Genomic DNA, 26,986 nt, shown 5'->3' with positions numbered 1-26,986 from the left:
ATTTCAAGTCAAGTGATTTACTCTCAGTTAAACAATTATCTAGAGACGTTTTAACACTTTAAAGTTTGTTTTTATATTTGAATCACTATCCATTTCACTACAGCATACTTTTCCCATTTAGTTGCAAACTATGACTGGATTCCTACAATTTCCATCACATCTCACAAATCCAAGTGTAAACATAAATATTACATACATACACAAACCCCTCTCAATCATATATTTACATCTTACTTGCACATCTTACTGTAGTCACCTATGCTGGTTCCAGTGACCCCACTTCTGAAAGTCCAGGTAATAATGCTCTCACAGGGAAACACTGTGTCATTAATTACCTAGCAGTTGTTGGTGAGTGCCCCAAATGCTGAGATTTGAGTCAATAGGCCTAATGGGATTGTGCCATTCATTTGAAACTAGGGATTAACAACGGTTAAGGAGCAGCCTGTTACTACAACCCATAGCAAAACCCACAGGAATGGGGAAAAAGAAGACAGCCTGATTCATTCATGGTGCCCCTCTATTCTCCCCTAAAAAGTCTTGGACCTGATGAAAGAGATGAGAAAAGGGAATTAAGAGCTCTCTGATGAATCTATGCTTCTTTCAATAAGCAACAAACTGCATGCTGTGCCAAGCATTTGTTATAGTAAAATCCTCCAGGATGATGGATCTAAAATCATTTCAGGGAATGAGAAGAGAGACCAGGAAATAGACATTTGGCGATTACTGAGGAAATGCATTCCAACGCATCTTGTCTTACTTGGGGAAGTTTGCTTTAAGATTTAACCTTGCCATTTTCCATCGCCCATCCAATTACTCAGTATGATTTCTATTTTAAAAACTTTAATTGTGGAAAGAGTACTATTTGGCAAGTTCACTCTTGAAAACTACTTTACTCTTGGCAAAGTATATGAAATGTCAGCAATTTATTTCTCCATGGCATGAGCATGTAAAATAAAGAAACATGTAAAGGGACATTTCTTTTTAGGAAAACCAGTAAAAAGAAATAATGCGCTTGAAGATCCTTCTGGCTTATTTAAATATCACTGATTTGCAATGAATGACAAAAATACACCAATGTGAGGAACTCCCTAACAGGTTAGACTGGTAAATGCTACAGCTTCTATTTCAGGGAGTGGCCATGTGATATCAACAAAAAACAGTCCAAGCAGTAAAGGATCACTTTGTCTTTCAATGTCAATCAAGTAAATGTTACTGCATTAGGATACAAAGGTATAGAAAGTGTGTGTTTATCACACATATATTCTCATATCTGATTCATCCACATTTAAGTTTACTGAAGCTATGATTGAAGAAATCTGGATTCATACACAAGAAAATGTTAATCATAATGGTGAGTGTATATATATATATATATATATATATATATATGTATGTGTGTGTGTTTATACACATATATATATATATATTTGCTTATTTTCATGACAATGCTTTCCATCTGTTATTAAAATGATGGGACCAGAAGGCCTAAAATTACATACTGAGCTTATTTCAAATGAACAAAACATCACTTAAAAATTATTACAATAATTATGTATGAAAAAATTAAAATATTTTCCAGGCAAAAATTAATATGAAAAAATTACAACCAGAATCTGAACTATGATCAAATCAAAAACTCCAAGTCTATAGAATCAGTGGTACAGTCTGTAGAATCCACTTGCAGAATCCATAGCCTGCGAATAAGGAGAGGGGCAGAGAAAGAGAAAATACGGAGCAGACATTTGTGACACAGAGTCAAATTATAGTCTATGAAATTTTTTTTCATGTACAGCTGCCTCACCAAGGAAAGATGTTTTGTGGCAGCTGCCACTTCCAATATTAGCCAAGTACATCATTACAATAGAGATAGAAAGGGATCTAAATTACAGTAAATCACTTCCTGCAACATTGTAATTATGTCTAAATGTGACACTGAGGTAGATAGCTCGTGAATCTGGGGAGAAGGCAGATGCCTGAAAGTCATACGATCTTAATTTTCTTCCAGCTCTCCTGCTCGCAGCAGTGAAATTGTCCTCAAGACTCTGCTTCTCTGTTTCCTTGCTTGTAAAATGATGGGATCGATGCAATGATCTGTAAGATCATTTTTTCATGACATATAAATAAGTTTTTTTTAAACTGAATAAATAACACACCAGCATTCCTAGGCTGGGGGCCACCCTCCCCAAGCAATTTCCTGTAGGCTAGAAGCACAGTTTGTATAGTAAGCAAGTTTTCTAAAGTCATTTCTGTAGAAATCAGACTCTGACCCAACGATAGATCTGTAAAATCTCTAAGGCCTCTTCTTACTCTAATATACTGTGATATATGTTAGGTTTTAACTTCCAGGGAGTTTTTAAGGTATCTTTCAAAGAAAAGTAGCCTAAATCTCTCATATGGAACCAAAATGAAAATCAGAAACAAGACTTCCCTGACATTTTTTAAATTTCCAAGATGTTGCTATTTTGGGTATAGGTCTACATTGTTTTTTTTTTTTTTCCATTTCAAAAAGAAGATAGCTGTTAAAATAATGACTATATTGAACAGTGGTAATTACTCTATATCATAACTTTCATCTGAAGGCCTCAAGGCCTTTGTAACCAATAACTAATTCTTTTAATGTCGCTTGAGAATAAGAATCATTATCTACATTTTAACTAATAGCAAACTGAGCTCAAGAGCTCCCTCAAGTTCACACAGGCAAATAAATGGTAGAACTGGAATCGGAATCATGTGACAAACAACGAGAATCTTGCCCACACCCTCTAAAGGATTCCAATCAAGGTTAGAACAAAACCCCAAATCCTCACCATAGCCTGGGATGATGCAATCTAATATATCACTCATCTCTCTCCACCATATCATTTTACATATCTGGCTTTGAAATTACCTCTTTGACTTTATTTCCAATTATGCTGTTCTAGCTACACTGGCTTACCTGCTGTTCCTCAAACACCCCAAACAAGCCCCTTCAGGCCTTTGCATTTTCTGTTCCCTTGGCCTGGAATTCTCATCTACACCTACCCACATTCTTCATTCTCTTACTTTTTTCAGGTCTTTGATTGAATCTTACCTCCTTTGAGAGGCCTTCTAGGACCACCTACCCTTATCATAGCACCCTATTTTATTTTTTTCATAGAATGGTCACTATTCAAATATATCTTATTCATTTATGTTTATTTGCTCTGTCTCTTTTAGACTGCTAAGGTCCATGTCTCATCTACTGCTATACACCCAGTACCGATAACATATAACAGTGCCTGGACTCAATAAACTTTTGCAAAATAAATGAATAATTCATGCTCCAGCATAGATTCTCTAGCAGTTTCACCCAATAGAATGGTGTTTCTCTGTAATGCTCATATTCTTCTTTCTCCTCCTCTTTATATTATTTTGCCTAGATGGTAAACCCAAGTGAAAGTTCCCCACCTTACTCAGGGAGAAGCATGAATCCTAATGAGGGGCCCACTCAGACCACCAAGAAGAATAAAATGGAGAGGAAGCCAGAGCTCATTCTGAGGGTCCTGAGCTGTCTGGATGACAACCGTTTGAACATTTACCACATGACCATTTCTGGAGCAGGAACAAAGGCCTTTTGTCACTCAGTCGAATCAAAGATGGAAGGCAAGAAAGTGTGAGTACCCAGTATCCTCAAATTAGGAAAGCTTTTTATCATTTTATATAACAGATCTCGAGTATTTACCTATGTGTTACCTAGAAGTTAATTATGTTCTGTTAAATTACATGAATCAGGAGCCCTGAGAAAGGATGCTCTAAAGGCTTTTAAGCAAAGTAGGTGGGCCAGGAGCAATGTAAAAATGGGGCCAGGATAACTTACTTGACTAATGTCTCAGAACAGAAAAGAGGGGATCAGCAAGGAAAAGGAGAATGCAGGAGAAGAACCAGAGACACACTGGATGTCAGAGTTTTTCTAAGCAACGATGAAAGAAACAATGGGGAAGAAAACCCCACAACTTACCAGAAAACTGAGTTGCAGTTGATTATAGCAGAATGTCAGGAACTTCATCCTGTTGAAGAACCCCTACCAGCAGGTTGGCAATCTAATATATCACTCATCTCTCTCCACCATATCATTTTACAGTCCTACCAAGTTTTAATATATCGTGTAGGTCTAACCTCTGGGAAACTAGTTAAAAATCAAATCGTTTTTCTTAAATAATTCCACCGTATCTGGGCACTGGAGATTTTTTAACTATTTAGTTTCAGGCAAAGTCTTGTAGGAGGGGGTTTACAATCCACCCTTCACATTCCAAACAAATTATCTTAACAGCTTTATTTTCAGTATATCATGGCCCTGCTCAAATTTTTCAATGACCCTCAATTACCCACACTGTACAGCTCACATGCCCAATCCGGCATTCAAGGCACTCCCATGATCCTACTAATAATATAAAATATCAATTGCTGACATCTGTGGAGTGCTTACTCTTACATTCTCTAAGTGCTTTCCCATATCGTTTAATCCTCATAACGACCTTGTGTGGCAGTTACCATTATCATTTCCATGTTCTCGTTGAGAAACCGAGGCATAGGGATATACCAAAGCACCTGATCAACTTTATCTCTCATAACTATCCAACTTCTCCTAACATGCTTGCTCTATGTATATTGTCTGCCACACTCACCTTCTTTCTGATTCCCTTCGAGGCCCCAAGAAGTCTTCTCTGACCCCAAATCACAGTAATCTGAATTCAGATAACACTTGGAGTCTACCCCACCTTAAGATAATTCATTATTTTTATTGTGTCTCATCTCCCCAAATAGGTTTTAAGCTCTACATGTTACACTTCTCCTTATCCTCTGCAATGCTAACGCCTTGTACTAGTATTCAATATATATTTGGTGATGAATTCATTGATTTCCTAATAGTATCTGGTACATGAGAAGCCCCTAATAAATGGTTTTAAACAGTCATCAATGAATAAGGGAAAACAAAACATTAAAAAAAAACAACAAATTAATGAGAAATCCCTTACCCATAAAATGAGTGTAATCCATTTGTTAGCTGTGGGAGAGTGTGGTAGACTTGGGAATACAATGCACTAACATATCAAAGATAAAAGATTTTTCTCTTTTTGTTCCAACAAACACAATGACCTTTGGCTTCCCAGCAATTATTTTAATATCAAATGTGCTTTCTTAGGTAAAATACTCTTTTGATTTGTTGTTCTCCCAGTGCAGATGGGGAAAAACCCTCCCATAACAGTCAAAAAGTGAAGACTTTTAGACTCTGGTTATATAACAAATGATTCTCTTTTGTTCAAAAGAAAAATGAAAGAAGAGAAAGGGCACCAAAAGTGAGTCATATATCAAGCAGTTGAACTTGCAACCCCAATAACATACCAAGACATTTCAACGTTTAACTGCTGAAAATGGAGAGGAGGGAGCTAGAGGAATGTGACCAAATTGAGCCAAGAAGATGAATAAAGGTGGGTTGTCTCAAGGTTGGCCAGGAATCTACAGCAGGTTTTTTTTTTTTTTTTAATAAAAAACTACTCTCAAAAGCAGATTCTTCCTTATTCCATATATCATTATATCCTTTAGGAAAAACAGTTCTAAATACCAGGGGAAGGTCATGTACAATATCCCAACTATCTATTCCACATTAAATTCCTTCACTGATACTGAAAGAAGTTGAAAAAAGCAGATGTCTCTAGCAGCTACTTGAGAGAGAATGTAAACGAATAGGTTTCTTTGAGGATTAGAATTTCTGTTGAAGGATCATTTCTTTTCTATGATATCTTAAACTTCTCTCCAAAACTTTTTCAGGAATTGAAGAGTGTATTCTCATTAACTAGAAAACACAAATTGAGGAAATTAATCACCTATGACAAAGCTTGTCTTGCTTTAACATGAGCACCAAGAACAAAGCAAATTATAAGCTTTGAGTAAAGTAGTCATGGCACCCAGACAACCAACAGAGCTTCTGCAAGAGCTGCATGATGCAAGCATCCTCCTCAGTGAAAAGAAGTGCTCGGGTGCCAAGAATGTGACTTGTGGAGTGATACACATCATTAGCTTCTCTCCTGTAGCCTGAGTTCCTTGGGGCTGCTTTCTCAGCCAATAATGGGAATGCTCAGCAAGCAGTTCTGGGAAAATAATGACAATCGCAGAAAATGGTGAAGACTATATCTTAACAACAGACTAGAACTGGGGGGAAGGTATATACTGGGGAAAATGCAAATTTTATTCCATAAATGTTGGGTTGTATAATCTTCCAATATGAAGAACTCAGCTTACTTCCTTCATCAGTCCCCTTTGCCCTGAAGCCCATCACCCATTGACTTGGATGTTCTTGAAAACTCTCTGGCAGCTAACTAAGGAGTTTTAACTTTCTAACTCAACCCATATATGAATAATTTTGGCTACCTTATTCATATCGCATTACAGGGCACGTGCCTGGTTTCTCAAAAGACCTTATAAAGTAGCAGTCTTTTGGTTCCCTTTTATCTCCTGGATTTTGCTGAATCTCTTCTAACATCTTTATTCATTTTTCACCTTCTCTCATAATTTTATTTTCTCCCTCCTTGCTATTGCATTCCCTTATTTTTGACAGTCAATATCTCCAGGAAAAGGACTTGGACTTGTTTGTAAAAGCAAAGTGGTTGTGCATCATTTTGAACTTGCCAAAGGACTGATGCTACATAATTTTTCTTTAATTTTATTATTAGTTTCAAGTATACAGTACATTGGTTAGACACTTATATAGTTTATAAAACGACCCCCCTAATTGCTCTTTCTCTCCTCTGGCTCTCCACTTAGCCATTACATTAATGCTAACTGCATCCCTTATGCCGTGCTCCCCATTCCTGTGGCCATCTATCAACTTACTAATTTGTACTTCTTTAACCCTTCACCGCAGTCTTCTACCACCCTCCCTTCTGGCCATCCCTAGATTGTCCTCTATATTTGTGAGTCTGTTTTTGATCCCAAAAGTTTTAGATGAATAAAGACCCTTGGATGCACATCTTTCTCTATAAGATACTAAGCTGTCCTGCTTTAATCCGTCAGCCCCAGAGAGATCTGCAAACCAAGGTCAACCACAGCACATCAAGGAGGCACAGATAAAATAGGAGGGAAGACACATGGCTTCTGTAGGCTGTTATTTGCCAATGAGTCACAATGAATACCCAGGTCCTTCTGCTGTAGCCTCCTGGTTAGTTTGCTGTGAGTTTGAAGGGCTATCGAAGCTTGAACTTTCCCATAGAAAAGGTTCTCTGCTCTCGACTCTGCAAGCTCTAGCCACCAGTGTGGGCTGAATGTCCTAACAGGCAGGGGACTCCAGATGTACCAAGGGTAAAACTGCCACCAGTATCAGGAAAATGACTCAGATAATAGCATACTCAAATCAACTTCCCATTTGCTTGTGAGATTCATTCATATTCTTCACTTCAAAACAACATAGTAGAAACAAATATATAGAAATTTCCTTTCAGAAGGTCTCACAAACTCTGCCAGCCCTTTGCCTCAGTTCTTTTGCTTCTGCCTTTCCCAGTTCTCCAAGAGCTGGGTTAGCCGCTGACCTTACCTTTAGATTCAGCCTCTCTCCTAGGCCTGAGTCAATCTAGGACTGAAGCAGAAGGAAAGTGTGTGACATGACCTCCCACCCTATAACAGGACACCTGAGGGAACAAGCCTAAGTCCCCTAGTGAGCCTTGGTCCATAGGCCTGGACTTCCGCTTTGGCCCTCATTCCAAATTCCAGCCTGGCAACTACAAAACTGCTACCCATGCCCAATCTTCGTCCTGGCCTGCTCCACATATTCATATGCCCTGCATTTTACATACAGAAAGAATACAGTAAACACTGCAAGTTTCAACTAATTTCAACAACTCTGAAACTAAATAAGTTAAAATACAATTCTTAACGAAAAATCCGTGCAAAATCCTTCAGACACTTTAACTAAATCTGACTAAATCTTCCTCTTATATTCACTCTAGCTGTGGTAAATCCTGAAATATAATACTACTACTATGGCTCAAGAGGTGAAACTGGAAGAATATAGGATCAGCTCTCAGAAATCCAAAATGAATACTCTTAATCCACAATGGAGAATAGCTGGGATAAGTGAAATCCATGACCAGAAACAATTCCCAAATTTCCTTATGGCCTTTATATGTCAAAGTGTTCCCTATTCATTTTTTTTAAAGAGCTGTGTAGCACATATGACCAATTGGGTTTAGTCTTCTTTTCCTTCCTTTGCCTACTGTTTGGTAGAGGTTTTAAAAAGAAATATGTGTTTTATGGCATGTGAATTATACCTCACTAAAAAATGAAATAAATGGTCAAAATATGAACAGCTGGGAATAAAAAGAGGAAAAGCAAAGAGCCTAGCTCAGCAGCAGCAGAGCAATTAGCTGGAAACAAGCAGCAGCTGTCTCTTTCAGCCAGGTCACGGGCTCACCATGTTGCCTCAGACCCATCACTCACTTCATGAATTTATAGTTCCTGGCTGGCCCCTGTAAGTGGTGGAGTTTTCAACCTCGTAGATAATACACAAGCTGAACAATCAACCTTTGACTCACTGCCAGAATTCGTTTTCTATTGCAGTTCTAACAAATTACCACAAATTTAGAGGCTTAAAACCACACAAATGTAGTACCTCACAGTTCTGCAGGTTATAACTCCAACATGGGTCTCACTGGGCTAAAATCAAAGTTGCAGTAGAACTGTGTCCACTTTTGAAGGTGCTAGGGGAGAATCCATTTTCTGGCCTTTTCCAGCTTCTAGAGGCTGCCCACATTTCTGAGGGCACGGTTTCTTCCTACATTGTCAAAGCTAGCAACATAGCGCCTCTCTCTGACCCTGCTTCTGTCCTCTAGTCACTTTTCCTAACTCTCTTCTTCAGCCTCCCGCTTCCACTTATAAGGACCTTCCTGATTACACTGGGTGCACCTGGGGCACTCAGGCTACCTTCCCATCTGCTGATTAGCAATGTGAACCACCCCCCACCCTTTCCCATGTAAGGGAATAGTCACAGGTTCTGGGGATTAGGACATGGACATCTTTGGGGGCCATTATTCTGCACATATCAACCAGCCTGTATTTCAAAAATTATGAAAGAAAATGTAAAGCATGCACTTTTTATAGACAACTATATTTTGATTTACAAAATATGGGCTCCTAAAAATGTATATGTAAAGCAAATTATGATTTACAGGTATTAGAGTAACTTGCTATTGAAAGGAATTCTATAGTGAATTGTTTTGTACTGATATTAATTCTGTAATGTCTTATTTTATTAATCCAGATTTCCATACATTAAATTTACTTAATGTTGAGGTAACTTAAGTATGGATAAAACATTAAGTATTTTGAGAACATCAGGGGAAGAGAGTGGAGTCAAAAAACATAGAACCATTTTCTGACAACCTGCACAGAATTATAAACCTTCATACATGCATTTGTGAACCTGATAACTGACAGGAGCTATAATAAAACTTGAGTCTCATTCATGCAACTAGTGAGCACCAATAGTGTGCTGGTTAAGAACACAGACTCAGGCATTAGCCTGACTAGATTCAAATCCCACCTCTGAGAACTTCGGAGCTGTGTGACCTTGGGTTAATCATTGAATTTTTTTGTGCCTCACTTTTCACATCTATAAACTAAGAATAATATAGTACCTATAACATAGGGCTGCCATGAGGATTAAATGAGACACAGAATATAAGACACACAGTATGATGTGTGGCACATTTACGTCCTCAATAAATGGATTCTCTTATCATCACCATGTACAGATCCGTGATTAGGTGCAAGAGACACACAAGAAACATCCTCCACCTTGAATTCGTTGTTTTCAGGGCTTGAAAATGAAAAATGAAAGTGAGAACAGGACATGGCCACTAAATGGAAAGCAGCAGGTGAAATATTAAATTAAGATAAAATTTGAGTCTTCCCTTGGTAGACACCCATGGTTTCTGCTTGCAGGCAATGTGAAAGATAGAATGACCTTCAAAACTTAATGGAATTGTGAATCATCCTCAGCAAACCACATGGTCTTATATTGAATATCTGAAAGAACGGTTATATTTCGTATCAGAGAATAATTTGTTTCTCTGCTCAGACTCTTCAAGTAGCTTGTTAGTTTTACCTTGGGGTTTTAACAGCTCTTCACAGCCTCCCAAACAAAGCCAACTTCATGTCCAAGGGATTTAAGGCCCTGAACAATTTTATCCTTCTCACTGTATCTAACTTTGCCTGACACAGACCCCTTACACAAATTCACCATTCTGGCCAAACTACAAAACTCACTAGTCCTGATATTACTAACATATTATTTTATATAGTGAGTTACTCTAGTATGTTTCTTATCTAGTCTGGGGGGCTATCAAAGGATGGGGACCCCATCTTACATAACCATATATTTCCCCACGGTGACCAGCATATAATAAGCACTAATTATTATTTGCTAGATAAATGAATTACCCTATCCTTCAAATAATTACATTCATTTCCACACAGGAACCTTTGATGCTCTTTTGTTTCAAAGCTATTTTATTCATTCAACTGACACTCTCTTTTTTAAACTTCCTGATTCAGAATACATTTTTTAAAAAAGTTGCACTTCTAAATTCATCCTGAGGTTTCAGACTTTTAAAATTCCATACATCTGTGAGAATCTTCTCATTAAAGTTTTTTTTTTTTTTTTTTTTTGCTGGAGCTCATTGTAAAGTTTTTGTTTTTAAAGAAATATTGTTTATAGACATGCTACTCAGGAGAATATCGTGAAAATGATGAAATAACATCTTACCTTCATGGTAACCGTGATGGTGCTATTTACATTCGCTTTATGCAACCAGCCTTGTTTTATCACACCACCCTTCTGAGAACATAAAGAAGATGAATCCTGAAATAGAGTGAAAACCATCAGTGAAACAGCAGCAAGCCATTTAATCAAATATTTGGGGGGGGACAGGGAGAGCTAGACCCTCTCCCATTTTCTAATTAAATCATAAAGTTACCCTCCCTCCACAAAGATATCTGATTAAACTTAAAATTGTTAACTATAGAATAAAAGGCTCTCTGTTATGCACACAGTAGGCACTCAATATTTACTGAATTGTATGAGCTGTCTTCTTGGAAAATCTTCTACGTTATGTAAACAGGCAAACTGCACCTCAAAATGTCACAGACATCCGGGCCATCTGTCCCATGAGGGATCTATCAGGCAGGAGAGTCCAGATGAATCACTACACCACATGCCCAGTGTGGGAAAAGCAACTCCACAAACATGTCCCACAGGTGGGAAAACATGTTTATATAAAAATCACAGCCCATTTCACTTGATTTTTCCTCAACTCCATTTGGAAATGCAATAATTTTTTTTTTAAGTTTTAAAAAATACTCATTAGTTTGAAATCTGCCCACAGATAATTAAAAAACAATTATTTCCCTCATCTTTTCTCAAAGAAATCTCTCACAGCAAAAGTGACCATGAAGAAATCAGTATAGTTGCCCCCATCTTTACCTCATCTTTTTCACAGTCCTCATCAATTTCAAACACATGACTGGGAATCTTTTCTGGTCTCAGAGATTTGCTGAAAATACAAGAGAATTGTCTTAGACACTGAATAGAACAGACGAAAACCAAACCAAACCAAAACAAGATGAGTAAACTTCTTTCTTTCATAACCAAGAAAATGCCAAGACATGAGGAGGAAAAATCCTTTTCTCCTTTCCAAACTCAGATTCTCCCCTCTGACGAAACTTATATTACCTTTTATGTAAGGACTCCCACACATGCAGCCAGCAGCAAAGATATAACTAAGGCCAGATACTTTGTCAGGGGAGGGCAGAAATTGCCAAGGAATGTATGCCAGAGCTGTTAGTGGTGGCAGAACCTCAACTTTCACCAAGTCAGAAAGCAACAGAGTGTAATTCTGGCTCTTCCATCTGTTTGCCATATGACCTTGAACTTGTCATCTTAGGACTCAGTTTTCTCCTCTGAAAAAATGCTTTTAAAACTATAAAAGGCTACAAAAGTCTTATTTATCCAAAACAGTTTCATATGCTATCCTGTGAAGTTGGTAGTATTATGGATGAGGAAAGGGAGGGTTTAGATTGTGTGACTGGCCCCAGGTCATCTAGCTAGTATGTGGTAGAAATAAAATTTGAACACTGACAGTCTGGCTCCTGGGCCAGTGTGCTCACAGCAGTCCTTCGACTCAACTGAAAGAGATGTACTTTTGTCAAGAGATATCTGGGGCCATCGAATTACGCCAAACATCTAGCTTTTTCATTGACACCACTGGAAAATGCTCACTACATTATCCAAAATCGAATAAAGATGATTTTATGGTCAATATAGATAGGCCAAAGCCAAAAAGTGAACTCATACATTTTGGAAAGTATTTCAATGAGCAAAGTTAAAACATATTCAATTACCCAAAATACTGCATTCATGCAACATGCTGGTTGTTTGAGGTTTTGCTCTACCATAAATTACAACTTTCACATACAACTTGTACATAAATTACAAGTTTCACAAGTGGTTAAAAAAAAAGGTAAAATGTTTAATAATTCTCCTTTTGAAGGTTCCCCCTTAATTCTGAACTTACCATGGCAACATCCGAAAGTCCCCAGAGAAATCTTCATACTTGTAGTTTACCACATGCCAATCTGTGCTGTAGGTTTTAATACACTGAAAAAAGAGGAATCTGTAATGTGATATGTAGGAAAACAATATATATCTAGATAGATAGATGATAGATTAGATAGATAGATAGATAGATAGATAGATAGATAGATAGATAGATAATCTCTAGTTTTTAAAAATCTGGTAATAATCTGACAGACTTTTAAAAATCATTTGGGAAATGTTGGTACTGGGATCTTCTTTTGGGGATTAACTGTGTCTCCCTAAACCAACTGGCAGCAATAAATACCAATTCTTATGCTCTCTTGAACACTGACTCCAAGTGCGAACAGTATTGAAATCAAAAAGAAAGAGACTAAGAACACATGCAACTTGTGAAAGTATTTAAGCTATATCCTTCATATCACATCATATAAACTCTTTACCTAGGTCAGTCAACTTATAGTAATTTTATTTTCCATTTACAGTAAAGGAATGATTATTTTGAATATATGATGAATGTTCCTCTGTAGCCTCTGAGCCTCTTACCTCTTTGACAAACAAACTCTGGGCCCTTTTCTCAGCGTCTTCTGGTACAGTGGATTGTACTGTTCTGCGTTGACGACTTATCACCGAGATCTACAAGACAAGAAACGTTCTTGCTGTAAGAACTGGCTTGGCAAATACAGCTTTGTTTTGTTTTTCTTTAAAAAGTTGTTTGTGAACTCACGGATATATCTTCCATTGGAAACATAAGCAGGTCTCTGAGGGGATCACTGTAAATCTGGGTTTTTCTTTGGGTGATAACATTCTCATAGTCCAAGGGCTCAACAACTTTGGTCTTCTCCTTCATAAAAGACAAAAAGAAAGTTAATATGGTCAAATTCACAAGAGATAAGTTTTTCTCCATGTGCTAAAGATACCTTATTTCACAAAAGAAGGAATTACAGATAATAATAAGCATGTAAAGGAGACACTTTTACAAAGGAAATACTCTCCATGACTAGACACACACACCAAACACATACATACACTCAGACCTCTCTGCTAAAAACAAGGGTTCTGAAGAGAGAGCACTGTGCTCTGCTTATCCATAAGCCTTCCGAAAATTTACTGAATTTACAGTAAAGCAAAAAGTGGTATATTTGGGACTGTGGAGGATGGGCCTGGGTCAGGTGATGGCCGTTTCTTCCTAACCTTAATTGAGAAAGGCGTAGGCACCGTGCTTTTGCTGCCAGCCTGTTGTTTTTCTCGCTGAAAGCCAGCTGGCGGAAAACCCTCGGCCTACTGCCGTCCACCATCCAGTCTAGAGCAAACAAAAAATGTCAGCGGCTGGCTAACTCACTCCTCCCAGAAACCTGTGGTGCTTGCCTGCCCAGCCCCCGCACCCTGCCCGGAGGCCACCGTCAGCCCGGGGCTTCACCCACAGGTGCCCAACACTGCCAGGAAAAGTTGGGCTCTAGCTGCGGCTCTAGCCTCAGGGAGAGAAACAGAGCCCGTTCCCGTGCTGTGCACTTCCCTGAGCTGTGGGACTTGCACCCAGGACTGGGCTCAGACATACAACAAAAAAAAAAGTGGTATATTTGGAAGCCTGTCAGTTGATATTTACTGAATATGTGCTTGTCACTGGGTAACTAAAGGGGAGAAAGTATTAACATTCACTTCCCTGCTGTGTACCAGCCATGCTGTCCAAATAATGTATCAACTTCTGGCATAGCTGGGGCAAGCGTGGGTATTGAAGATGCTTGATCCAGTGGGCAGGGCATAAAAGGGTGAGGTTCCACATGGCAAAGTCAGTGGGTCCGAGTTGGACTTCCAGGCAACCTGGCCATTGATAGTTGGGCCCTAGCCTGAGGATAAGGTTACCAGGATCAGGGGCAGTGACTCTGAGAAATCTAGAATATGATTTATTAATAAGAATGATAATAGTTAGCATTTACTGAGCCCTTTCTATATGCCAGGTACCATCCAAGTGCTTTCTCTGCATTTTCTCATGTAATACTCATAACAATCCCATGAAATAGGTTTAATCTTTGTCCTCATTTTACAGATGAGGAAATCTTAGGCTCACTTCAGATTGGGTAACTTGCCCACCTTCAGAGCTGAATTCAAATCTTAGTCTGTGACTAGAAAGGATGTTATTCCTAGCTCGTGCAGCTTTTTCTCTCTTCGGAAATATACGAAGATACAAATATTTAAGGTACTGAACTTGAAAAAGGGTCCCATCACCTACCTTCCTATCATCTTTTCCTTCACTTAACTTACCACGATTTTATATACCATCTTATTTTAGCTCTCTGCCTATCTAAAGGCAGGGAATTCCCTCTATTAGTTTACTGCTATAACCCCGGCACCTGGAACATTCATTAAATCGTTGAACAAACTCTGAGATATTAAGATTCAACCAGAGCCATGTCTCAACACATTATTCTAAACTAAGGTGTGTACATGTCAGTGATTTCATTAAACATTTTACTTAAGTCAAACTAAATTATAGTTCTTAAAAATTTTACAATAACAACTGTATAAAGAAAACTTGAATTTAAGATATTTTAAAACTTAATATCATAATGGAATAACGATTATATTTATATTTGTGCACACAGTATTTGAGGCAGTCTCCAGTACACTATATCCACACAATCCTTTGAGAACAGATTTTATACATGGTTCACAACAGTTCACAGCAATACTGCAGTTCCATTATCTGAAGGGCATCTCAGAACTTCCTCTATAAGATTAGTTAGAAAAATTAGAGTAAACCACTGTAACCAATGAGAATCAGTGTTCAATAAGTCTAAAAGATCCTAAGAAAAATAGTATGAAGGTTCCTCCAGAAATTAAAGGTAGAACTACCACATGATCCAGCAATCCCAATTCTGGGCATATATTCAAAGGAAATAAAATCACTATCTCAAAGAGATATCTGCATTCCCATGTTCACTGCACTACTACTCACAATAGCCAAGATATGGAAACAATCTAAGTTTCTACCTACAGATGAATGAATACACACACATACACATGCACACACTGAAATAATATTTAGCCATGAGAAGGAAGAAAATCCTACCATTTGTGGCAACACGTATAAACCAGGAAGGCATTATGCTAAGTAAAATAAGTCAGACAGAGAAAGACAAATACTGTAGGATCTCACTTATACATGGAATCTAAAAAAAAAGAAAAAAAAAAGTAGAATGATGGTTGCCATGGACAGAAGAATGGAGGAAAATGGGGAAATGTTGGTCAAAGACTTTCCGTTATGAATAAGTTCTGAGGATCTAATGTACGGCATAGTGACTAGAGTTAATAATACTGAACTATATACCTGAAAGTTGCTGAGAGTAGATCTTAAATGTTTTCGCCCCACACACAAAAAAGGTAACCATGTGAGGTGACAGACATGTTAATTAACTTGATTGTGGTAATCATTTCACAATGTATACATATATTAAATCATCACACTGTGCACTTTAAGTATATGCACTTTTATTTTTTAATTATGCCTCAGCAAAGCTTGAGAAAAAATACCCTAATAGATATACTTCAAGTTTTAAATTTGAATTTGTAGAACCATGAGGTCAAATCAAGTAGATCGTTCCTATCATGTTTGTGAATACTCATGCAAAATGAATCAAAATAGAAAAAAATCCTATTTGGGGAACTCAAAGATTTTCTGATAGGAAAACTGGACCCCCTTGTCCCTTATGTACCATGTTGTCATGGACCCAAGTGAAAGGAAACTGCTTCCAACTCTGAAACTCAAAGTCTGTGATCATTTTCTATGAGAAGTTAAATGAATAAAGCCCCATCTAAAACAAACAAATAAAAAATAAAGCCCCATCTAAGAAGGCAAGCCTTAGGCACTGAAAATGATTTCAAAGTCTTGCCTTTTTTGACAACCAACCCCCAAAACAGATTGCAAACACTTCTCAAATTTCAATGTTTAACCTACTGAATCAGCACCTATTAATTTCTCTGTACAATAATTTCACAAGTACCTGTTCCAAGTAACTTTGAAAAAGATAAAAAAAGAAAATGCTCCTTTAGCTTTGTAATGTAGTTGACAAATTAATATGGAAAAGCATATGTCAAAATGAATCGCATCTTTAAATGCACAGTATATGCCTTCTAAAAATGAAGCTCACAGCATCTCATGTGTTTTGAAAACCATATATTTATTTTATAGAAAACAAGGTTTCACTTTTCATTTAAAACTGATTAAACTAAGCGTTCTGGGTCTTCATTCTTACTTCCTTTGTCAGGGGTGGCTCAATTGCAGAAAAAGTTGGGGTGGCTAATCTGGGTTCCAAAAAGGTTCTAGGCCTGTGAATCCAACTTCATCTTTATAACAAGAAAAAGAGGAGGGGCTGAGCCACCCCATGTACCCCACCCTTGCCTCCAATTCCCATTTTTTTCTCCACCCCTCTCCCAGGCATTAAAAGCACAATTTGAACTAGAAATGGAAGAGAGAGGCTACAGTAAGAGTCAGTCCCAAAGAACTGCAGCCTACATTTCCCTTCCAGTAGGATTCTTGTAACTCTGTTGACATCAGAGACCAGGAAAATCTTTTTTTCAAATTATGATTTAATGGTGGCTCTGCCTGCGGTCTAGAACATATCCCTTATCTAACTTTCCTATTTATGATTTTATTATTAGACTTATAGGGTTACCCCAAATAAAGCTTCTATCACACACAAAAAAGGTCATTCACTCGGGCTTGTAATTTTTCCTTCCTGCCAGTTTGTGCACTGATTGGCCTGAAAGGTGCTTTTTCATAACTCGAGAAAACTGTCTTGTAATAAATAGTATTTTACAAACACTCAAATAGTAGCAAGTTCCCACTGTGCACTGCTATACAGTTCTGTAGCAGTGTTAAGTAAAAGGCAAAGGCATTTATACAATCTGGAGAGAAGGAAGCATATGTTACAGATTTCTCTTCCTAAGTAACAGGAAATTTGGAATCTGCTCAGTTTTCACCATGTATGAAAAAAAAATGGTTTGCCTTTGAAAGTTCTCATTCACTGATTCTTAGTCTCTCTTGAAATAACTTGCTAGTAGTATTACTCATTTTCTGTTGTTGTTGTTTAACTCGAAGATCACTTTGCAATCTTAAGAAAACATTTTCAATATACATTCTACCTATTTCACACCAAAACCTTTCCAGCAGACAAGGAAAATACTATCAACTTTATACATGAAGAAACTGGCTCAGAGGCTTACAATCAGCTGTCCACATTCAGTAGCAGAACCAGGATTCAAATTCAGGTCTTACAATGCTGACCCTTCTCTTCTTTTCTTAGCAGTGTTTCCCAAACTCGACTTATGTATAATATTCAAGATTTTTGGCACATCTTCGGCACTATCATATACTTCACATTTTTCTTCCAATTTCTTCTTCATTGAAATGTATTTATTGAAACTGTAAGTCTGTATCATTCCCATAAAAGAAAATAAATCGGTATTTTCCTAACTGTTAAAAAAATAAAAAATACCATCTTTGTGCCATGGTTTGGGATACAGTGTACTCTTCCAGGCTTAGTCGAGCTGCTAAGGACCAGATCTAAAAGAACTTCCATGTGTAATCCCTAAAACTGTGAAAAAAAATGCACAATTCCACAAATTGAGATAATTTTCTATTTCTAATACAGAGTGAAAGGACAGAAGTTAAAAAAGGAAACTTAACAATTAGGATTTGGTTACAGTCTGTTTCTTGGTCCAAGGAGAGGAAACAAGGATCCTAACTAAGAGTCAGTAACAGCATTAAATACTTAGATTTTACAATTTTGTGACGGTTCCTGTGCATCCATTGTACAGGATGACTGGCCTTTCACCATCTTAATGATAACTGCAGAAATATTAAAACAAGCTGGTAATCCTAAAAAAATATGTAAATATATGTGTGCAGGTAGTTATTCACCCATCCAACCACTCAAGTATTTAAAAGTACACATGACTAGCAAGCCTATTTATACTATCATTAGAAACTTGACCATATAATTTCAATTGCATTTAAAAAGCAATAATAGTAATGAAATATTTCTCTATCAACAAGAAATCAGCCAGGGTTTCTTCTGCTTAGGTTTCACACGAAAAGGTCATTAGTTTCTTGGTAAATTTTTTAGTTTAGAAACAAGTTTTGATTGTGATAAGAAACATAGCGAAGTGAGAGACATACCCGGATTGCTCCACTTGGAACAACAATAAGCTGAACATCTAAAACTCAAAAAAAAAAAAAACCCAAATAAACACCAGCACGTCTGAGCATGGGATCTGCGCATAAGAGCTACCACAGGTCAGAACCCCGGGTGTCGGGCGGTGGACTGGAAGTAATAAAGAAGCTGCCTCTCCCAGCTACCAGAGCAAACTGTAGGAAGAGGGGGAAGGGAGAAGGTACAGCGAGTTCCCTGAACAACACTGTCTGGGAGAGCTGTGAGCTCCCCATGGCCGGCTGACGGCAGGGCTGAATCTTCAGGGCACAAAAGCGAGAACGGCAGAGATATAAGAGTTGATTTTTACCAGCCCTGGTTGGAAAACCAAAGCTTAATCGAAGCCCCTGTGCCCTAACTCAAAGGGCCCCTCTCCGCATAACCTCTGAGACAGAACACTGCAGAGCCCCAGGGGAATCTGAGCAAACGCTACTGAAACTGTCTAAAACACTGACAGGAACTGAGACTGAGGGTAGCAAGTGTGATTAAACATCTATAAGAAAAAAAGACATTATTAAGACTTTATATAAAGCAGAGATCCAAGAGGATTAGACGCCAACTATTGGAAACCAAAAGAAAAACATATTATTTGCAATTGGCTAGGGACCATTATATAATAAATCTTTATAAGAAAAAAAAAATCAGAATACACTTCCATTAATGCCCAGGCAGAGAAAAAGTCCATTAAGCACCATGAACAACCAAGGTGACAAGGCAGCTCAGAAAGAAAGAGAAAAATCTTCAGAAAATAAGCTTACAGACATAGATATATGTGACTTAAATGACAGAGAATTCAGGATGGTACTTCTGAAAAAACTCAGAGATCCGAAACGGGTCATATTAACAATTTCAGGAAATGACAAAAACAACTAGATGGTCAGAATGAGTACTTTAGCAAGGAGACTGAAATACTCAAAAAGAAGTGAATAGGCCTTATGGAGATTAAAAAACACACCTCAAGAGTTGAAAAAATGAAATAACAAGCTTGGGAAACAGAGTCAACCAAATGGAGGAAAGGATCAGTGATATCGAAGCCAGAAATATAGAAATAAATCAAAAGGAAGAAGAGAGAAACCGAAGAAGGAAAAATAATGAAAAATATATATATAAGAACTAGCTGATACCATCAAGAGAGGAAACATAAGAATAATGTGCGTAATCGAAGGTGAGGAAAAGGAACAGGGATTAGAAAGCATTTTCAGACAAACAGTTGATGAGAATTTCCCAAATCTAAGGAATGAGTCGGAGCTTAGAATTCAAGAAGTCAATAAAACACCCGATTATCTCAACCCAAAAAGGCCTTCACTAAGATACATCATATTAAAATTATCAAAAATCAACGACAAAGACAGAATTCTCAGGGCAGCCAGGGAGAAGAAAATGGTAACTTATAAAGGAAAACTCAGTAGATAATCCCCAGACTTCTCAGCACAAACCTTACAAGCCAGAAAGTAGTGGAATCAAATATTCAAACTATTAAATGAAAGGAACTACCAGCCTAGAATAATGTATCCAGCTAAGCTCTTCTTCAGATATGAAGGAGAAATAAAGAGACAACCATCCGGATGGGAAAATATATTTGCAAGCAACGCCTCTGATAAGGGCCTAATATCCAAAATATGCAAAGAACTCATACGACTCAATAACAGCAAAAAAAAAAAAAAAAATGGGCAGAGTACCTAAACAGACACTTCTCCTAGAGGATATACAAATCACCAACAAATATATGAAAAGATACTCAATTGGATTGGATCAAAAAATGGGCAGAGGACCTAAACAGACACTTCTCCTAGAGGATATACAAATCGCCAACAAATATATGAAAAGATGCTCAATATCACTAACTATCAGAGAAATGCAAATCAAAACCACAATGAGACCATCTCATACCTGTTAGAATAGTTATTATCAATAGGACAAGTCATATCAAATGTTGGAGAGGATGTGGAGAAAAAGGAACCCTCATACACTGCTGGTGGGACTGCAAATTGGTACAGCCACTATGGAAAGCAGTATGGAAGTTTCTCAAAAAACTAAGAATTGATCCACCATATGATCCAGCAATCTCTCTACTGGGTATTTACTCCAAAGACTTGCAAACCCATATTCGAAAAGATATTTGCACACCGATGTTCATAGAAGCATTATTCATGGTGGCCAGGACATGGAAGCAACCAAAGTGCCCTACAATAGATGATTGGATAAAGAAGCTGTGGTACATATATACAATGGAATTTACTCAGTCATAAGAAGAAATGAAATACTGCCATTTGCGACAACATGGATGGACCTCGAGATAATCATGCTAAGCAAAATAAGCCAGACAGTAAAAGTTGAAAATCACATGGTATCACTTATATGTGGGATATAAACCTAAAAGCAACAAATGAACAGGACAAACAAATAGAGACTCATGGACTAGGACAATGGACTAGTGGTTACCAGAGGGTAGGGGGAGGGAGAAGGGGGGAGGTAAGGGGGATTTAAATTATTTCTTCAATTTAAAATAATTAATTTAAAAAAATTAATATCGTGAAAAAAGAAAAAAGGAAATATGAATTTTTAAGAATTCCAAGAATGTGTCTTCTGCAAGTCTAAAGTGAACACAGACTTCACAGAATCCCTCCTGTAGCACACTCAGAGGGAGACCGAAAGCAGGCAAAAAGCTTAGCGATGGGGCACAGGGCCAACTCAAAAACCTTTCTGCACCACCACTACCTCCCCATTCTCCAAATTAAGTTTCAGTGCAGGAAGGAGCATGGCAACAACTAGTTTAAGAGAATGAGTTACCCCAAAAGTTAGCTCATTTTCAGAATGCTGTTGTCAAACTACTGTTTCAATGGCATCTGAACATATTCTCACTGAAAATAGCACCTTTAGGAGAGAAGTAACATACTCAAAAAGAGGGGTTACTCAAAGAGTCTCTCCCATCATTCCTCTACTTCCCTCCCTTAGGAATTTCTCCACACTCCCCTGGGCATTCAGCTCCCCTTTTGCTTCAGGCATTTGTAGCAGAGTTGGCAGTGCTTTCTCCATAGAGACTTTTTTTTTTCAGGCTATCTTAAAATAGCACTTTGCACTCAAAATGGCCACTAGGGGTGTGCAATTTCTGGCAATGCAGAAAAGAAAGTGTGTTTGGTGTAAGGCATATTTATCAAGTTCCTGCTAAGTTCCAGGCCCTGTGTTAGCTGAGATGAAAAAGAACCAAGACCCTGTCCTTGAGAAGCTCACAGTCTAGTGGGGAAGATGAGCCATTCAAGTTCATCACTGAAGCTGCTGTAACTTAAAGCTCCACTTGGCTTCTGTGAACCTATCATAACCTCTGATAGCCTATCTTGTTCCAACAACACAACTGCACAACTGCTTTTGCACGCCAAAGTCTATGAGCCCATCTATCCACATCTACATCAGTCAGAAGGATTTCCCTGTATGGGTGTATGTGGTCACCAATCATTTCATCTTGTCTTTTACTTTTGTTAAAAAACTCCGGTAAGATCAGAGACTAGGTAACGGGTACGTGAGAATGAGGAGCAGCAAAAGTTGTGTTGTGACTAACAGAAATGAGAAATGTCACTACTGCAGACTAGAGATTTCTAGGGGAAGACTCTACACAGCTTAGCAAGAAACCATAACTATAAGAAACTTTTTCATAAGGTTCAAACGAACAGTATTTGACTTTGTTATGACCCTTTCTTTTCTATATCATATAATTACCTTCACCAGCTCATTTCTTTCCCTCTTTCCAGTAGGAGCTCCGAGTACTGAAGGAGCTTTGAATTAATATAATCAGATGATGCTAGGGGAGAGAAGGTCATCTTTTGAATTAGTACAACCTAACTTGGCAAAATAAACACGAACATATTTTGATAAAGATTGTTTTTCAGGCCAAATCTTGGCATGAAAAGCCACATACAAATTGTATTCAAAATTGTTTACGTAGTACTTGTCATTGTCAAGAGAATTAGATGTGGTTCTTGAGTCAAATGAAGTGAAATAATTTATGGGCAAAAAGTTCTAGACAAAACTCAGTTATGACTAAGATGATGGTGATGATGATGATGATTGTACTAATTCTAATTCTAAACTAAACTAATTCTAAACTAAATTCCACATTCCATGTTACTCCAGAATATTTTCTAATTTAAAATAGCATTATTTTTTAAAAAATGCATTCAAGACATTGACCTTTCCTAAATCTAACAACTAAGGGAAAAGTCACACTTTTCATAATACTGTTGGGTCATGCTTATTCCTAGCCACACCTTGCTCGTGTTATTCCTCTGAGAGCCCAAATTCTAACCTCTCTCACCCACAGCGCTTCTTAAGTCTTTACCGACCACTGTGACATTTACTCATATATAGCATGGAACTGCTTTGTGGGTAGTTTGCTTATTAGTCTCCTTAGGACTGTAATCATCTGGAGGGGGTAACAGTGCCTCATACTTTCTCTACCACTTACATTTAACATTACTATATACAAAATTAAGCATTTTATATCTATTATCTCATTTAATTATTTCAAAAACCCTGCAATAGAGAATCTTTTATTCTGCTCAGTTTACAGATGAGGAAATTGAGGCTCAGGCAGGTCCAGTGTCACACATTAGTGGAGCTGGGATTCAAACCTGTATCTGATGGACTCCTGAGCCAGTGCTCTTAACCATAATACACATAAACTTATGCCACTGGACTTAACAAAAACAAAACATGTCCCCACCCTTGCTCCTTCCACATTTCATTTCCTCGGATGGACTCTGCATTTTACGATTTGCTAACGCTTCCTCAAACTACACTATCATTTTAACCAAAGTGAGATCTTGCCTTCTCATCTCCCTGATGATGCTCAGCATGACTGGTTTAGAGAACATATAATATAATTAGATAAGGAGTTTTGCATTTCTAAGCTATTGCTCCCAATTTATCATTTGCCATCAATGAGTAGGGATTAGCACCTTAAGTCTTTTAACTTTGAAGAAAGGAGCTGGCAGATTCAACTTCAAGTGGTTAAGAATCAAATTACAAAAAAGAAAAAGAAAACAGTAAGATACTGTCAAGGGACTCTGTCTAATTCACATCGGTATCCTCCAAAGAACCTAGAAGAGAGCCTTGAAAACTACAAAGCCAGAAGCTTTTTGTTCATGAGGAATAACCAGCTGAGTAATAGTGATCTTATATGTATGCCTTCCAAGCCAAAATGGCAGCACACAAGGAGAGAGGGGCAAGTCATTGCTAAGGCTTTCAGAATTAATTTTCAGATCTCAGCTTTAATAATTCAGGAACAACTTACTGTTCTAAGAATCAGAAAAATGAGATTTTAAAGATATTTAAATCTAACATAGAAACACTGAGGAAAAATAAAACACATTTTTTTTTCCTCTTTAGAGTTTTCGCATAGGGAGGAAATCTTTTTAAACACCAAATTACTTCCTTTTTCTATTTTGCTATTTACAAACTGAAGAAATATTTTTAATACCCTACAATGAAGTTATATTATTTTTAAGTCACTAAATAATTCTGTATATATATTAGTTCCAACTCAGTTAACAAGTGCTTTTCATTAAAGCCAAGTCAAATATTATGCAAATAATCTATATTATGTACAAATGAATAAATAAAACACTGGTGAACTCTATACTCCAAAACTTCATTTTAACCAACAACTATAACTTTACTCAGTATACTGGCTGACAGGTAGGAAAACTGATTTGAATTCAATCACTCCTGACCTTTTGTGTTCGCTTTACCCTAATAAGCATTTAAATGGCTCAAAGATAAAGACAAAAAGATAAAAATGAAAAAGCTTAAATAAACTGAGAGAGTAGAATGGCAAAGTACCCTTTTAAAACTAGAAGAACATTGTTTCTGTTCTTTAGCAAACCATTATTGACAAAAAGAAAACAAAAATGTGCCTTGGTTGTACATAATGGCTTTCTTTCAAAGAACAAGTTTACATAGACATACAAAATCATTGTGGATAATTTATTCATGCAAAGAGAAATTAGACTGTATTCATTCTGTGCCAATCAACTAATTTATAACCTGTCTTGGATCTGGGTCCCCAGTATAAACTTGTAATAACAAACTCTCATTGACTTTTTCCTGAGTTGTATAAACAGAACCATAACATATCAACAAAATGTAAAGTGCACTGATTTCTATAGGTATGTGGCTTTAGCCAGCTAGATTACTAGCATTCAATGAAAACACAAAAACCTAAACATCCTGCTTATGTCCATTTGAACACACAGCAATACAAGCTTATTTTGATACAGAATCTCAGTAATCTATAAAGCAGCCATACATCATTTTCTACACTGGATCTGACCATTGGTCTACCTATCCCATCAATCTGCTCCTGGCATAAAGAAAATTGATGGACCTTGAGAGGGGCAAAAATGCACCTTTCCACATATATTTTCATTTTCCAAAATCAGTCATATTGGATCTATCCATTAAAATCTGCCTTTTATGAACCTGCCAATACTTTCAGTCTATACCATTTCATGAGATAATATATTCTAAAAGCTATTTAAAGTAAATAAAGTGAGAGTTCCTATGACTTTTCTTAAGGTTACTTCTTTAAAATGTTAGCAGATGCCCCAGTTCTTGGTATAATATTCCAGTATATGGTGACCTGATCCATGTTTATCCTATCTACCCATTCATGATTAAACAGGCATACCTTCTTTGGCTAGACTGTCTTTTGGTGAGGTGAGACAAGAGTCTATAGATGTTGCCAAAGTCCTTCCTGACCACGCACCATATTTTACTGTCCTATTGGCCCTAACACATTCTGCCCTCAGTGTCCAGTCTACATTTACTCTCGTGTTGCATTAGCCGAGTGCAATTAATTTCACAGCCTACTCTCCTAATAAAAAGTTTCAACTGTTTTCCCCTAGATTACTCTTGCTTTCCTGTCCACATTATCAAGCCTTATAGGGTCTCACTGCAGTACAACTCCTATAACTTGGCCTCTCTCAACTCTTAGGAAAGGGTGTTAAATCAGACCAGCATCCCTTGGGTAAACATCAATGGCTATTCAGCTTTTTTACATATCTTAGTCTAAAAAAAATGCCTACACTATCTATAACCTTTGTTTCCTTTTTTAAAACCAATTCCCTACCTATGACAAACCTCCTGTCACCAGATAAACCATTTGAAAGAAGAGTCTCAAGAGCTGACCCCTACAAAAGGTTTTTTTTAATTCTTAAGTGAATAATGTTGAGACAATGAAAATGTTTCAAAATTGATTGTGGTGATGATTGCCCATATCCGTGAATATACAAAAAATCATTGAAATACACACTTTAAATGGGTGAGTTGTATGGTATGCGAATTATATCTCAACAAAGCTATTAAGAAAACTTAAAGTGAAAAAAATAACCTACCAAGTTTCATTTCCTTACACCTAAAAAATACATACATACATACATACATACATACATACTCCAAAATATACACTAGGAAATGAGTTTCTAGTAGAGAAATCATGATGCTCCCCATTAGAATACTTAGATGTCAATGTCTGAAGATCCTACGCTGTAGCCATAGAGCCCACTGATCAGCTGGGTACAAAAGTGGGGCTTGCTGCACTGTTACTCTGAGGGCTCTTCTGGAGCTCTTATAAACAGAAATCCAAAACACATGGTTTAGTTCTATACAGTCACAGAGCATCAGCCATGTGCCAGGCAGTGGGCTACAAAGTGAGAAAACAAAGATGGACAAGATGTGGGCCCTGCCCTTCATGAATTCATGGGCTTGAGGAAAAGACAAACTCCTAAAGACAGAGTTAAAATATGATGGGGTAAGGGCCAGCACAGGGGACACAGAGTGTGTGGGGATGCAAGTAAGTGAGAGATTAATGCCACTGGTGAAGGAGGCTCAGAGAGGAGGAGGCAAGTGCGCTGAGCCTTGAAGGACTAAATAAAAATGTCCATGGCAGTCAAGGTGAATAAAGGTATTCCAAGCAAAGAAGAGAGCATAAGTAAAAGCATGGAGGAGTAACAGCATGTGCTTAAAGAGTCTGAAGATGAATGGAATATGGAGAGATGACCAAGATGAGCTGAGAAGGCATGTTTACAGAGGGCCCCATATGCCAAGGCAATGAGTTTGGACTGTTTCCTAGTGTAAGCCATGGGGAGCCAGCAGAGGTTTTTAAGCAGGGGAATGACATGAA

The 26,986-nt window shown here is 37.6% G+C and overlaps 1 protein-coding gene across 6 annotated transcripts in view; it reads right to left on the bottom strand.

Annotated features, from left to right (window-relative positions):
- The window catches only part of DOCK11 (dedicator of cytokinesis 11), a 178,262-nt gene that overhangs the window by 122,609 nt on the left and 28,667 nt on the right, over positions 1 to 26,986 (bottom strand). For all 6 annotated transcript variants that reach the window (XM_011380184.2, XM_011380187.2, XM_023523307.1 and 3 more), the window contains exons 2-6: positions 13,329 to 13,445; positions 13,148 to 13,237; positions 12,582 to 12,664; positions 11,492 to 11,561; positions 10,775 to 10,870 (exon numbers count right to left, since the gene is read on the bottom strand). In XM_011380184.2, the coding sequence (XP_011378486.1) occupies positions 10,775 to 10,870; positions 11,492 to 11,561; positions 12,582 to 12,664; positions 13,148 to 13,237; positions 13,329 to 13,445 (456 nt within the window). The remainder of the gene's footprint in view (positions 1 to 10,774; positions 10,871 to 11,491; positions 11,562 to 12,581; positions 12,665 to 13,147; positions 13,238 to 13,328; positions 13,446 to 26,986) is intronic.

This window comes from Pteropus vampyrus, unplaced genomic scaffold, assembly GCF_000151845.1.
Source record: "Pteropus vampyrus isolate Shadow unplaced genomic scaffold, Pvam_2.0 Scaffold390, whole genome shotgun sequence".
Classification (NCBI taxonomy): Eukaryota; Metazoa; Chordata; class Mammalia; order Chiroptera; family Pteropodidae; genus Pteropus; species Pteropus vampyrus.
This window is presented reverse-complemented; position numbering and strand designations above follow the sequence as displayed.